The sequence below is a fragment of the Clytia hemisphaerica genome, unplaced genomic scaffold (genome assembly GCF_902728285.1).
Source record: "Clytia hemisphaerica strain Z4C2 unplaced genomic scaffold, Clytia hemisphaerica genome assembly, whole genome shotgun sequence".
Lineage (NCBI taxonomy): Eukaryota > Metazoa > Cnidaria > Hydrozoa > Leptothecata > Clytiidae > Clytia > Clytia hemisphaerica.
Genome location: NW_027104472.1, coordinates 300,668 through 316,279, shown reverse-complemented (window position 1 = coordinate 316,279; position 15,612 = coordinate 300,668). Strand labels below are relative to the sequence as shown.

Sequence of the window (15,612 nt, the reverse complement as noted above, 5' to 3'; positions counted from 1 at the left end):
CAGATGTTACAAAGTATGTCAGATGTTACAAAGTATGTCAGATGTTACAAAGAGTATCAACAATCTCAGAGTGTGTCAGATGTTACAAAGTTTGCCAGATATTACAATGTGTGCCAGAATTTACAAAGTATGTCAGATGCTACAAAGTGTGTCAGATGTTACAAAGTTTGCCAGAGATTTTACAAAGTTTGCCAGAGGTTACAAAAAGTCAGATGTTACAAAATGTGTCAGATGTTACAAAGTTTGCCAGAGGTTACAAAGTGTATCAGATTTTACAAAGTGTGTCAGAAGTTACAAAGTTTGCCAGATGTTACAAAGTTTGTCTGATGTTACTGAATGTTCCAGGTGTTAGAAAGTGTGTCAGAGGTTAGAAAGTGTATCAGATTTTATACAAAGTGTCTCAGATGTTACAAAGTGTGTCAGATCTTATAAAGTGTGTCAGAGGCTATAAAGTGTGTCAGATCTTATAAAGTTTCCCAAATGTTACAAAGTGTGTCAGATTTTACAAAGTTTACCAGATGTTACAAGCGTGCCAGATGTTACAAATTGTGTCAGATGTTACAAAGTTTGCCAGAGGTGACAAAGTGTGTCAGATGCTACAAAGTGTGTCAGATGTTACAAAGTGTGTCAGATACTACAAAATGTCCCAGATGTTGCAAAGTGTGTCAGATGTTATCAAGTTTGCCAAATGTTACAAAGTGTGTCAGATGTTACAAAGTGTGTCAGATGTTTCAAAGTGTCAGATACTACAAAGCGTCCCAGATGTTACAAAGTGTGTCAGATATTACGAAGTGTGTTAGATGTTATAAAGTTTGCCAAATGTTACAAAGTATGTCAGAGGTTACAAAGTGTGTTAGATGTTATAGAGTTTGCCAAATGTTACAAAGTATGCCAGAGGTTACAAAGTGTGTCAGATGCTACAAAGTATGCCAGAGGTTAAAAAGTGTGTCAGAGGTTACGAAGTGTGTCAGATATTACAAAGTATGCCAGATGTTACAGAATGTGTCAGATGTTACAAAGTTTGCCAGATACTACAAAGCGTCCCAGATGTTACAAAGTGTGTCAGATGTTACAAAGTATGTCAGATGTTACAAAGTAGTCAGATGTTTACAAGCGTATCAACCATCTCAGAGTGTGTCAGATGTTACAAAGTTTGCCAGATATTACAATGTGTGCCAGAATTTACAAAGTATGTCAGATGTTACAAAGTGTGTCAGATGTTACAAAGTTTGCCAGAGATTTTAAAAAGTTTGCCAGAGGTTACAAAATGTCAGATGTTACAAAATGTGTCAGATGTTACAAAGTTTGCCAGAGGTTACAAAGTGTATCAGATTTTACAAAGTGTGTCAGAAGTTACAAAGTTTGCCAGATGTTACAAAGTTTGTCTGATGTTACTGAATGTTCCAGGTGTTAGAAAGTGTGTCAGAGGTTAGAAAGTGTATCAGATTTTACAAAGTGTGTCAGATGTTACAAAGTGTGTCAGATGTTACAAAGTGTGTCAGATGTTACAAAGTGTGTCAGATCTTATAAAGTGTGTCAGAGGCTATAAAGTGTGTCAGATCTTATAAAGTTTCCCAAATGTTACAAAGTGTGTCAGATTTTACAAAGTTTACCAGATGTTACAAGTGTGCCAGATGTTACAAATTGTGTCAGATGTTATCAAGTTTGCCAGAGGTTATAAAGTGTGTCACAGGTTACAAAGTGTGTCAGATGTTACAAGTGAGTCAGATGTTACAAAGTATGCCAGATGTTACAGAATGTGTCAGATGTTACAAAGTTTGCCAGATACTACAAAGCGTCCCAGATGTTACAAAGTGTGTCAGAGGTTACAAAGTATGTCAGATGTTACAAAGTATGTCAGATGTTACAAAGCGTATCGACCATCTCAGAGTGTGTCAGATGTTACAAAGTTTGCCAGATATTACAATGTGTGCCAGAATTTACAAAGTATGTTAGATGTTACAAAGTGTGTCAGATGTTACAAAGTTTGCCAGAGACTTTACAAAGTTTGCCAGAGGTTACAAAATGTCAGATGTTACAAAATGTGTCAGATGTTACAAAGTTTGCCAGAGGTTACAAAGTGTATCAGATTTTACAAAGTGTATCAGATTTTACAAAGTGTGTCAGAAGTTACAAAGTTTGCCAGATGTTACAGAATGTGTCAGATGTTACAGAATGTGTCAGATGTTACAGAATGTGTCAGATGTTACAAAGTGTGTCAGATGTTACAAAGTATGTCAGATGTTACAAAGTATGTCAGATGTTACAAAGCGTATCAACAATCTCAGAGTGTGTCAGATGTTACAAAGTTTGCCAGATATTACAATGTGTGCCAGAATTTACAAAGTATGTCAGATGCTACAAAGTGTGTCAGATGTTACAAAGTTTGCCAGAGATTTTACAAAGTTTGCCAGAGGTTACAAAAAGTCAGATGTTACAAAATGTGTCAGATGTTACAAAGTTTGCCAGAGGTTACAAAGTGTATCAGATTTTACAAAGTGTGTCAGAAGTTACAAAGTTTGCCAGATGTTACAAAATTTGTCTGATGTTACTGAATGTTCCAGGTGTTAGAAAGTGTGTCAGAGGTTAGAAAGTGTATCAGATTTTACAAAGTGTCTCAGATGTTACAAAGTGTGTCAGATCTTATAAAGTGTGTCAGAGGCTATAAAGTGTGTCAGATCTTATAAAGTTTCCCAAATGTTACAAAGTGTGTCAGATTTTACAAAGTTTACCAGATGTTACAAGCGTGCCAGATGTTACAAATTGTGTCAGATGTTACAAAGTTTGCCAGAGGTGACAAAGTGTGTCAGATGTTACAAAGTGTGTCAGATGTTACAAAGTGTGTCAGATACTACAAAATGTCCCAGATGTTGCAAAGTGTGTCAGATGTTATCAAGTTTGCCAAATGTTACAAAGTGTGTCAGATGTTACAAAGTGTGTCAGATGTTTCAAAGTGTCAGATACTACAAAGCGTCCCAGATGTTACAAAGTGTGTCAGATATTACGAAGTGTGTTAGATGTTATAAAGTTTGCCAAATGTTACAAAGTATGTCAGAGGTTACAAAGTGTGTTAGATGTTATAGAGTTTGCCAAATGTTACAAAGTATGCCAGAGGTTACAAAGTGTGTCAGATGCTACAAAGTATGCCAGAGGTTAAAAAGTGTGTCAGAGGTTACGAAGTGTGTCAGATATTACAAAGTATGCCAGATGTTACAGAATGTGTCAGATGTTACAAAGTTTGCCAGATACTACAAAGCGTCCCAGATGTTACAAAGTGTGTCAGATGTTACAAAGTATGTCAGATGTTACAAAGTATGTCAGATGTTACAAAGCGTATCAACCATCTCAGAGTGTGTCAGATGTTACAAAGTTTGCCAGATATTACAATGTGTGCCAGAATTTACAAAGTATGTCAGATGTTACAAAGTGTGTCAGATGTTACAAAGTTTGCCAGAGATTTTAAAAAGTTTGCCAGAGGTTACAAAATGTCAGATGTTACAAAATGTGTCAGATGTTACAAAGTTTGCCAGAGGTTACAAAGTGTATCAGATTTTACAAAGTGTGTCAGAAGTTACAAAGTTTGCCAGATGTTACAAAGTTTGTCTGATGTTACTGAATGTTCCAGGTGTTAGAAAGTGTGTCAGAGGTTAGAAAGTGTATCAGATTTTACAAAGTGTGTCAGATGTTACAAAGTGTGTCAGATGTTACAAAGTGTGTCAGATGTTACAAAGTGTGTCAGATCTTATAAAGTGTGTCAGAGGCTATAAAGTGTGTCAGATCTTATAAAGTTTCCCAAATGTTACAAAGTGTGTCAGATTTTACAAAGTTTACCAGATGTTACAAGTGTGCCAGATGTTACAAATTGTGTCAGATGTTACAAAGTTTGCCAGATACTACAAAGCGTCCCAGATGTTACAAAGTGTGTCAGATGTTACAAAGTATGTCAGATGTTACAAAGCGTATCAACCATCTCAGAGTGTGTCAGATGTTACAAAGTTTGCCAGATATTACAATGTGTGCCAGAATTTACAAAGTATGTTAGATGTTACAAAGTGTGTCAGATGTTACAAAGTTTGCCAGAGATTTTACAAAGTTTGCCAGAGGTTACAAAATGTCAGATGTTACAAAATGTGTCAGATGTTACAAAGTTTGCCAGAGGTTACAAAGTGTATCAGATTTTACAAAGTGTGTCAGAAGTTACAAAGTTTGCCAGATGTTACAGAATGTGTCAGATGTTACAGAATGTGTCAGATGTTACAAAGTGTGTCAGATGTTACAAAGTATGTCAGATGTTACAAAGTATGTCAGATGTTACAAAGCGTATCAACCATCTCAGAGTGTGTCAGATGTACAAAGTTTGCCAGATATTACAATGTGTGCCAGAATTTACAAAGTATGTCAGATGTTACAAAGTGTGTCAGATGTTACAAAGTTTGCCAGAGATTTTACAAAGTTTGCCAGAGATTTTACAAAGTTTGCCAGAGGTTACAAAATGTCAGATGTTACAAAATGTGTCAGATGTTACAAAGTTTGCCAGAGGTTACAAAGTGTATCAGATTTTACAAAGTTTGCCAGATGTTACAAAGTTTGTCTGATGTTACTGAATGTTCCAGGTGTTAGAAAGTGTGTCAGAGGTTAGAAAGTGTATCAGATGTTACAAAGTGTGTCAGATGTTACAAAGTGTGTCAGATGTTACAAAGTGTGTCAGATCTTATAAAGTGTGTCAGAGGCTATAAAGTGTGTCAGATCTTATAAAGTTTCCCAAATGTTACAAAGTGTGTCAGATTTTACAAAGTTTACCAGGTGTTACAAGTGTGCCAGATGTTACAAATTGTGTCAGATGTTATCAAGTTTGCCAGAGGTTATAAAGTGTGTCAGAGGTTACAAAGTGTGTCAGATGTTACAAGTGAGTCAGATGTTACAAGGGTTACAACCCTTGCCGACCGACGGGGGTCTTCTGCTGAGGTTTGAAAAATCGACCCTTTATGGAACTCGTTTTTTTGAAAATTTTGCCAAAATTTGAGAAAATAAAAGCCATGAATTGGACTGAAATTCGAAAATTTTCCAAAAAATTGTACATTTTTTTCCAGATTCCCCCAAAAAATTACCCAATAAGGGACCGATTTCTCTACATTAGTGTTTTTGCGACCCTAACTGGGAAAAAAGGTACCCTGACCAGCGGCATATCCACGTACTCCTGTTTGCTTAAGTAATAATCCTCCCGGAATTATGTTGCTTTATTCAACTGTTAAAATCAATATTTATGAATATTTAAAAAAATAAGGAATCTTACGGATGAAAGGTGATACCAGGCATTTGTCCAAGAAGTTTGTCCAAGCTACCCAAATTCAGCTGACGCGACGGTCCAAATTGCCACACATAATGAAGCAAACATTACACTTGTCATTAAAAATATATCTCTTAATTTGGGATACATTATTTTCTTGGTGTTTTTATTGTTTGCATTATTTGTCAAATTTACAAGTGATTGTTTTTTTTGATTTTTTTTTCATTACATCTAAAAATAAAAAAGTACAATGAAGTAAAAACCACTAGGTTAATCCCACATAAATCTATTTCAAAATTTCGCTGTTAAAAAAAAAGAACATTACTTCAAGTTTCATGCCTTACGGCAAACATCAGACGTACAAATAAAAACATTTTGAAAAACAGTGAGTATGTACAGATTCAGAAGAGTAGAAATTAATTAAAAGTAATCACTCTAAATAATAATTGTGGTTGATCCCACCAAACATTTATAAAATAAACTTAAAAGACCCAAGGCTCTTATATGATTTATTTGGCCTGGGAATGAAAGCTCCAGTAATAATGTCTAATAAGCGCATCCAAGTCGTTAGTTATACTATTTCAGTGGTGGAAATAATTTATTTTGCTTTAGACAGTCTTATTTAAATAATTATTCGTCTTATTTTGGGTGTTCATAATATATAACCCAAGCAAGTTCCCTCCTAGCCAGATTTTAATCAAGCAGAAAATGTTCTAACTGTGAAGAGAGAATACACGTTTTTTTTTAAGAAACTAGTTTTACCAGGCAGCCTCAATGTTTCTTAAGAAATCGGCCTTTTGAGCCTGAAATGTTTCTTACATGTTTCTAAACTTTTTGACATAATCAGCCTTATGGAAGGCTGGATTGGAAGGTTCTTAAAAAAAAACGAATAAAAGTTGTTTTTTTCTCATTCTCAGCCTCAACATGTTTCTTAGATGTTTCTTAGTTTTTAGGCATTCTGAGCCTCATGTTTCTTAAAAGTGTGTTTCTTAAAATAAAAAAAACGTGTAGCAAAGAAAAATGCATATTTCTTCTGCAGTTCTGTCACTTTTTCAATTATTGAAGAAAAAGTAACAAGCAACATGCTGAATGGACCTACCTAATGATTAACATCAGATGAAAATAAGAAAAAAGTGACAATAATTGTACAAAAATTCAGAATGGAAAAATAAAGCTTGTGTGTTGAATAATGTAAAATGGTAAAAAGGAATTTCCACAAATACGAAAATCACTTAAACCATTCAGGCCCAAAAAACCTTTTAAGCTGTTTTTGGCCCAAATTTGCCCAAAAAAATTTTCCTTAAAAATCTGGCTCCGTCACATTTTGGGCATTGCCATTTTGCATCACTGTGCAAAAAATCAGAAAAAAATTATGAGTCAACATTGAGAAAAGCTATATTTTCTTATTTGGTTAAAGGGAATTTCCCCAAAATACAAAAATCCGTCTTTTAAGGCGAATAAGAACTTTCCAGGAAAAACCACTTCAGCCATTCTTTAGAGAATCTTGCCCTCCATCTTTGTACAAAAAATCAGAAAAAAGTAATGACAGGATTTTGCACAAGTCCAAAAAACCCTATTTTTAGGCAGTTTTTGGCCCAAATTTGCCCAAATATATTTTTTTTCGAAAATCGGGCTCCGACACATTTTAGGCATTGCCATTTTGCATCATTGTGCAAAAAATCAGAAAAAATAATGAGTCAACATTGAGAAAAGCTATATTTTCTTATTTGGTTAAAGGGAATTTCCCCAAAATACGAAAATCCGTTTTTTAAGGCGAATAAGAATTTTCCGGGAAAAACCACTTCAGCCATTCTTTAGAGAATCTTGCCCTCCATATTTGTACAAAAAATCAGAAAAAAGTAATGACAGGATTTTGCACAAAGTCCAAAAAACCCTATTGTTAGGTAGTTTTTGGCCCAAATTTGCCCAAATAAATTTTTTCTCAAAAATCGGGCTGCGTCACGTTCTGGGCATTGCCATTTTGCATCATTGGTCAAAAAATCAGAAAAAACTAATGAGCCGATCCTGAGAAAAGCTGGTAACAGACAGACGGACGGACGGACGAACGAACGGACATGGGTTAATATATAGAACCTCCACCGGGGTACCCGGAGGTAGGTCCAAAAAGGTGTTAGTATTATGAACAAGATTAATTAAAACATTTGAATAAACTGGAATAAATTCTTTCATATGGCTTTACTTGAAGAAGTTACTTGAGATAAAACTCTCTTTACATCTTAAATCCTATTAAACAAAAAAAAATTGTCTTAAAGTCTTGAAACATAAATTACATGAGTATTATACAATTTTATACAATTTAATCTATCGAATACTTCAGGTGTACAAACTTTCGCGAGTAGAAACTTTCGCGAGGTCGAAAAATCACGAAATCTACGACATTTACTTCCGCGAATTTGACGAAAATTTTATGAAAATTTTCACACGAAAAAATGGGACAAATACGTCTTGAATTGGAAAGGTACTTTTGTTGTTTTAACTTGTGAGGCTTCAACAGGCTAAAAAGTGCCATCAATTTCACATTTTATTTTCATTCAGAAGTTTTACAGAATTTCTATTTTGTCAAGAATTTTTCGCGAATGGCCTTTTCAATAATTTTACTTATAATTTAAGAATTTAACTTGTAATTTTACTTCCGCGAAAAAGGGTAAAATTCGCTAAAAATCGGGAAAGTTTCTGGTCACGAAAGTTTGTACACTTAAAGTAGTCTCACACCCAAAATATATCCGAATTTCCCCTACACTGTAAGGGTCCGATTTCAAAGGCCTGATTTTGGACCGCACGTATGGTCGTTTTTTAATCGAGTGTCCCGGATAAATATGCCCTGAATTCAACTCATTTGTATTTAATTGCAAAAGATATACAGTTAGAGTTGGAAGTTCATTAAACCAAAATTAAGGTAAAGTAAGATAACGAGGTTAATTTTCTATGCAAAAAAATACGTCAAAAAGGAATTTTCTTGACAACAGGCAAATCTCCATACTAATAAGCCCTGTCAATATGCGAAAGAACCAATTGCATTCCATAAAGTTGTATACATCTCATCATAAAACAAACCGACAAACAATATCATAATACAGTATTGCACCCTACAGCAATAACCCAAGCAGGACAACTAACAACTACTAACAACAGATATAAGACAATATTTCTACACCTGGAATATTTCTGCCAGGTTGTAGAACCAAAAGAATAGACCTAATTCAAATGGTAACAGTCAGAGGAGGTGGTCTGGTATAGATTTTATTAATCTTAACACATCGTTGTTGCCATTGATTGTTATTACCTACGAACCATTATAGAAGAAAAAACAAGCAGGGCAATATTTGTTATTCCTCGTTTTACATGTTCAGTTTGAATTCTAAACCATTGGCTGAGTCTTTTGTAAACATACCACACCACACTTGACCAGATGGATCAGTCAGCTGACCTTCTCCTTCTAACCTGTATAGGAAATGGAGATTGCATTTATCAATATCAGGTTTCTGAGGGAATCTGTCAAGTTTTACACAAACAAGGTATTCATCAATATTAAGCCTAACTAGCAACGGCCAAAACCACTTTCACTTTAGGTGTGCTTACTACAATGTGTAAACGATGTCAGGTTATTAGACCAATTGTCTTGAGGATGGTTTCCACATTGTAGTAAAAAAGTGTGCAAACTCAACGAAGGGACTTGAATTGAACCATCTTCATGACTGGTACATGTTGTCCCTACTTTGAGTATCCATTCAAAACATAAAATGTCTGAAAATAACTGAAAAGACCTTGCCAAAAAATGACTCGATAGCTGTACCTGTTTTCATTGAATTGGCCTTCATAGATCGATTTATCAGTAAATACATAGGTTCCTTGACCATGCATCATATTATCCAGAACGTCACCTTCATAACATGCTCCTGAAGGATGGACAATCTTACCTGGCAGTGAAAAAGAAAATGAAGCAAATTAGGTTGATATCTCCAAATCTTGGAATTTAATCTAGATTTAAGCTTATTATTTTTGGAACAACCGACGGTCCTGTGCTAATCGGCGCTAATCGAGATTTAATCAAAAATTAAGCTAATCGGCCGCTAATTCACTTTTGAACAACCAGGCCCAGGAGACTAGGTTATTTTAAAGTCGTTGTAATGATACAGACATTTTGATGTCATTCCTGGAAAACTTGAACCAAATCTTTTCAAATGATAGTAGGCTAATGGTGTACCTTTCCCATTTAACTTATTGTTCTCCCAAGTGCCTTCCATAATAATTCCATCATATGTTGTATGTCTTCCTGTTCCACATCGTGAAATGGTCTCGTCAGACAACTGGCAAAAATCCCCCTCTGAAAATATATATTGAATTAATAATGCAAAGCGTTTTTTTGTTTAAAGTTGAGTTGGTAATTACGGTAAATCGGATAAGGAAAGATACACGTTTTTTTATAAGAACAAACTATAAGAATATAAGGCTTCGATGGCCAAGATATTAAGAACAAGTTAAGGATATTTTAAGGCTTTGTGGACTCTAAAACACCAAATTTCTTGAAATTTGGCAAAAACACCCACAAAATGGCAAAATTAAGAACATGTTAAGAAAATTTTTAGGCTTGAAACTGAAAAAAGTTAAGAGCATCCAAAGGCTTCAAAATTTTTGAATGTTCTTATAAAAAAACGTGTAAGGTAAATGAGGTAACGATAATAAGGTGAGAAAACTCTCCATGTATGTCATTGTTCCCACCATAAAGAAAAATATTTCTGGAACTAGGATATATGACTTCACATCATAATACAAATATTGTTTCGCATATTTTCATTCAGATAAATTCCAGATAATGTATTTAAAAATAAAATCCCATAAAATTTGTTGTGTACCATACTTATCACCATTTGGAAAAATAAAAATGTCAGAAGGTGGAATCTTTATGTCTAGACGAAAAATAAAATATAGGATGTTAAACTAGAAATGTTGCTATTACAAAAGAGAATTGGAGAATTAGAATGTTCTAAAACCCCTCAAAACTTTTGGATATGATTTTATTGCTGAAAATAAAGTCATTTTTAATAATAGGAAACTGGCTTCTATTAATTCGAACATTTTATAAAATTTCAGACCTCTTACAAATTTTAAAGCAACAGTGGTTATAGAGGGTAACAAAAGGTTTTCATATGGAGAGCAATTCCTCCAACAAAAGGAATGATAAAAAAAGAATGATTTTAGTAAGAACAATATCTTAAAGAATTAATTTAAGATTTAAATTCTGCATTTTTGCAAACTTTTGCCTTTTTTATGATGATGAAATAAAACTCACAGAATCAATCCCAGGCAATCTTTAAATTCAGATATTCGGCTTAAAAATACCTTCTTTAAATATGCTATTTGTGAGAAATTGGCAATTTCAGGGCCATTTAAATTGATTTCAGCTGAAAATTAATTCTTGCGAAAAATAATCTGAGCAAGTAATTATCATTACATACCTTCTTCACTTTGTTTTCCTTTTCCTTTCTTTACTAAAATCAATTAATTTGAAAGTATCAAATAATTTAAATAAAATAAATTATCCCCCTGATCTGATCCTAGATAAGATCCTATTTCAATAAGACTATTCCAAGCCTTAAGACAAACTAAAATATCTTATTCTTCCTTGTCAAGTTGAGTTGTGATATGATTCCTTTTTTGGTTTGAATGTTTTTGATGTTTCTGAATTTCTGGAACTTTAATTAGCTTTTTCAGATAAAGGATATATAATACACATCTAGCCATTTTGATCACTGATTCATTGTAATCATTTTAATTTCATTTCATATTCATCTTTAAAGTTTTTTTTTCAAATTAAAGGAATTCTGTCAGATTCTGTCAAAAAAAAGTTTGAGTTTTTTGAAAGAAGCTTTTTCAATAACAAAGATTTTCTCAAGAAATCAAAACTTACAGTTCGAAAATGACTTTTCTGATTGAGGAGTGTAAGTTCATCGTTTAGAGAGTTTTTCTAAGTATTTTTTTCAGTTTTTTCCCCTATTTAAAAATTTGAAACATAAAGAACAAATCTACAAAGTTACAAATACGAGACTAGTTTCATAACAAAAACAACCTTGAAAAAATTATAATTTTTATATTGTATACTTTGTTAAAGTGAATTCTTACCCATTTTGTCTAATGAATGTATCCTTATTGTTGGTGTTTTCTCACATCAATAATATTTCATATATCTTCGTGAAAAATCAAAGTAAAATGCAAAATTATATTTAAAGAGAGCTTTGTTGTCAATATTTCATGACAAATAGACAAGTACAATTCCAGAAATTTGAGAAAAACCGATTTGCTGGCAATTCTAGCTTCAGTTAGGGAAACCATCCAGGATCCCAAAGACAAAACAAATTATCTTCCAAGATTATGGTGCCCTTTTGGATCTATTGTTAAGGCCATCTAAAATGGTGGAAAGAGTTGCGGAAAGACAAAGCGCCCAATATGATCTTCCAACAGAAGGCAAGTTAATTGCAGCGCGAGTTACGTCATGTACTCCACCGCAGGACACGACGAAGCGTGTTTCAATGAATATCATTAATTATAAGAATATCTTATATGCTTACCTTCAGTAAACTTTGAACCTTCATTGAAAATGAAGAAGGTCAGAAGATAAAAAATCTGCTGGGTAAATTTCATTGTAACAGTTCGGTCGATCATCGCTGAAAGTTTGAAAAAGTTTTTCCGACGCAAAAAAAAAATTCAGCCACTTAAAAGCACAGTGTGCTTATACTTACTATGTTTGCCACATCGTCTAGGCAAAAAAAAGTGCGAAAGGACACAAACGCTACTTAAAAAAAAACGAGTGATGTTATAATTTTTTTATTGCGGCCACGTACGGGAACTCGCCAAATGTTCCTAACTGAGCTTGTTCTCTGGCAATTCAAGAACCCCCTACCCCCCCACAGATAACGTCAAGCGATGTATACCAAAAGTTGTCGCCATGCATGTATGTGTTTTTTTAACTAATGACCTTTATTTAAAAAGAAATTAAAAGCTCCACTTGGCGCTAGGTCTGTGCCGTGCTTTAGGTGTACCACCTTCTTTGCCCACTTGTGCGATGTGGTTCGCTATTTCACTCGATTACGCAAACAATGAAAATATGATGTAATGACATCATAGCGCGAACCAATGGGATTATGCGAGCAAATTTTCATGTAATGCAGACACAAGTATATTTTCGACAGCTTAAAAAGCAAAAAGTATAGTGTGGTTGGTGGTGAAACAAATAATTTACAATTTTCACAAAAAGGTATACCTTTGATTTCTTATAACGTCAAACCTAACTTTTGAAAACCCCCCACCCCCTCTCATAACGTCAATTTGACGTTTTGCGTTGTCAAATGATTGTAATGATTATGAACGGCTCCTTATATATAACGGGTACATCTCACTAGTCCAACACTTTCTTGTCCAACAAGAAAACAGTCTGACAGTCCCGAATCTACAGCCAATTCGATTGACTTCCAAATTTGTCGTACTCACCAACTTTGCCAAATTTACAATTTCAATGTCAAAAGATCACAGCTTCATGGCAAATTTGTACATCGCTACAGGTATATGTACCACAAAACCCACAGGTACCTCAAAACCAACAATTTTATTTCAGGAGTTCTAGAAAAATCTAAAATGTTTTTATTAGCATAACTTTTTAAGATTATGTTGGTATAATAGTTTCTTTATTATTTAAAACAAAATTGAGCATTATTGGTTGGGTAAAAGTTTTTTTATCAAGATTTAACGCTAGAAATCTAACTTCAAAATTTTTGATTTTTTTCAAAAAATGGTCAGATAAGTCACTTGCTATTGACTAACCTATCAATCTTTCGTTTTCTATTACCTCTAGGCATAACACAAATGTAGGAAAAAAGTCCTAAGTGCTACAGCAATGTGTTCATTTCAATTGCTCTCAAAAAACTCACTTTTAAATTGTGGGTTTTGAGGTACAAATGAGAAAAATTGCAAGTTTTAGATTTTTTTGATGTCAAACACAAAAATATTTATCTATTTCTCAAACATACTTCTGAAATGCAATTTTGTGACACATTTTCAAGAAAAACTATGCAAAAATACTACAATAATGATTAGCATATATAACTCAAAAGCTTAAAAAAAGTATGGATTATTACATCATATTTACTAAAGCTAGACGGTTTAGTCCTGATACTTTTTTGTTAAACATATTTTCAATTGAATCATGATCTGGAATGTTCATTTTTTTCCTCAAATGGGAATGACCTTTAATGGCCCATCTATGATGTCATGAACTGGGAAAATGCTTATATCTGGAAGATGGTCTGGGGTGTCTTCAAGAACCTTGCCACTCCCAACTTTAGGCTTTAGACAGTGCAACTGAAGTGAGTTAACAGCACCATCTTCATCTTTTAAGAATCTCTTCAACAAACGACCAATATACAACCTTTTTGTTTTCTTGATGGTGTAAGATGGCAGCATACCATCTACCAGTGACTTCAGTCTCTTTTGTTGGCGATGCCAGGCCTTTCCAGCAATTCTTGAGTTTTTGGATATCACTTTCATCATCAGTTTCATCTGACATTTCGCTTTCTTCAGATTCAAATTCCTCCCCTTCCTGATGACGAATCCTCCTCAAACAATCGTTTAGAGATTGAATGTTGTTTGGCTGGTAATGTCATCAGTGGTTTGATTCCACTAACTTTACAGCTTGCTTTGCTGCAAACTGAACGATAATACAATAGTGCACTGCTTTAATCCTAAAGCACCTTGGCACTCCTGGGCACTGCTTTAATCCTAAAGCAAAGCATTTTTGTTGCAAACAGGTACATTGAGTTTTGCATTTCATGAATGTTTCTCTGATCTACTCTCTCTTCTTTGCTTCTTCTTTTTCAGTTTCCTTCTTCAGTTTCTCATCCCTGATTTCTTTGACCTTGGTTGCTACATCTTTAGCCCTTGTCAAGCTGTGTACCTGAGTCACCCTTGTAGTTGTGGTTGCTTTCTTTTCTTCGTGTGGCTTAACCCTTTTTATTGTCAGAAAGCCAGGAATTTCCTCCGGTTGGATGCTTCTTTCTGCCATCTCCCTTATCACATCAGGGACTGAGCCTGGCCAAATTTATCCTTACAATAATCACGAGAACCTTTTCTTTTGTCAGACATGATGAGTCTGGAGTTGATGTAGATGTTGATGGAGGGATTTCTTCTTGTATACATGCTGCTGCTCTGTCAAGCTTATCTTACTGCTTGAAGTTTACGCTCAATCCACTTGATGTTATTCGCTTGGCACATAAAACTAATGTATCTTTATCTCCCCATTTAGGCCAAATCTCTCCCAAGATAGTCATAAAAGCCTCACTATTTATGTTTTGCATCGGAGTAAAAAGGGATTCTTTAGCTTTTCGATATTCATGGTGGAGATTGCACTGTAATTTTAACAACTTCAAATGCTTTGCAAAAGTCTTCTTTTCATAGTAAATAATAGTTTCATTTGCTTCAATTAATGCCTTAATCAGTTTGATTTGCTATCCAGACAATGTAAAAAAGTTTCTATCATTTGCAATAAATAACTATGTATGGATGTTTTGTAACTTTCATGAGTGCTAGCAACAGTCAATGAAGTTTCCAAAATCATTTCAACAATTAGGAAAACATGTAATCCTTAATTTTTACATACAAAATACCTATATGAAATACAAAATCAATTGTCAAAAAGTTTTAGGTAGAAATATAACGAGGGGAGAAATAATTTGCAAAACTCCCTTGTGGGGTTTGAGGTACATCTATTGTGGGTTCTGTGGTGTAATAAGTAATTCTATTGAGACTAACTTATCAACTTATGAATAGTTCCAAAACAAACTTACCTAGATGTACAGGTGCAAAATTTTACCTTGATTGACCCAGCGGACTTAAAGATATCATCAATGATAAAAATGTGGGTTTTGAGGTACGTATTCAAAAAAAGTGAAAATTTTAAAAAGCAATGACATAAAAACAATCTTACATATGACATTGAAAAATATCAGGAAGAACTCTTTTCATGGGACTCCTCGCACCATCAAACAAGTTTCTTGATAAAGGCAGCCCAAAAAATTATTATTTAGATCAGAAATTTAGTGTAGGTTTTGCGGTACATATACCTGTATGCCTGCCATTACGATTTCTCTTTTGTGATGCTTAGTCAGCAGTTTTCTGTCGGCGTTTGTAAAGCGAACGATTTTTTAACCAATCAAATTGCTGATCGGCATTGTTTTGCTTTAGCATTGGAAGGTCTTCTTTTTTTCAAAATCTTTGGCAAAAGTGGCAAAATTGGAGCGAAAAGAACACAGGTCTTG

At 34.2% G+C, this 15,612-nt stretch overlaps 1 protein-coding gene across 1 annotated transcript; it reads right to left on the bottom strand.

Annotated features, from left to right (window-relative positions):
• Positions 1 to 7,367: 7,367 nt before the first annotated feature.
• LOC136821337 (MORN repeat-containing protein 2-like) lies at positions 7,368 to 11,623 on the bottom strand. Its single transcript, XM_067077575.1, has 6 exons — positions 11,429 to 11,623; positions 10,765 to 10,797; positions 10,162 to 10,215; positions 9,513 to 9,632; positions 9,102 to 9,225; positions 7,368 to 8,749 (listed from the first exon to the last, which is right to left on the bottom strand). The coding sequence occupies exons 1-6, from the start codon at positions 11,430 to 11,432 to the stop codon at positions 8,647 to 8,649; spliced, it is 438 nt and encodes a 145-aa protein (XP_066933676.1). The 5' UTR covers positions 11,433 to 11,623; the 3' UTR covers positions 7,368 to 8,646.
• Between the last annotated feature and the right edge of the window lie 3,989 nt (positions 11,624 to 15,612).

Bases quoted from the DNA above. Each gene is read 5' to 3' on its own strand.
- LOC136821337 (XM_067077575.1), bottom strand. The intron at 9,226-9,512 runs GTACACCATTAG...TTTCACTGCCAG, and splicing joins CAATAAGTTAAATGGGAAAG to GTAAGATTGTCCATCCTTCA. The intron at 8,750-9,101 runs GTACAGCTATCG...TTTCCTATACAG, and splicing joins GGCCAATTCAATGAAAACAG to GTTAGAAGGAGAAGGTCAGC.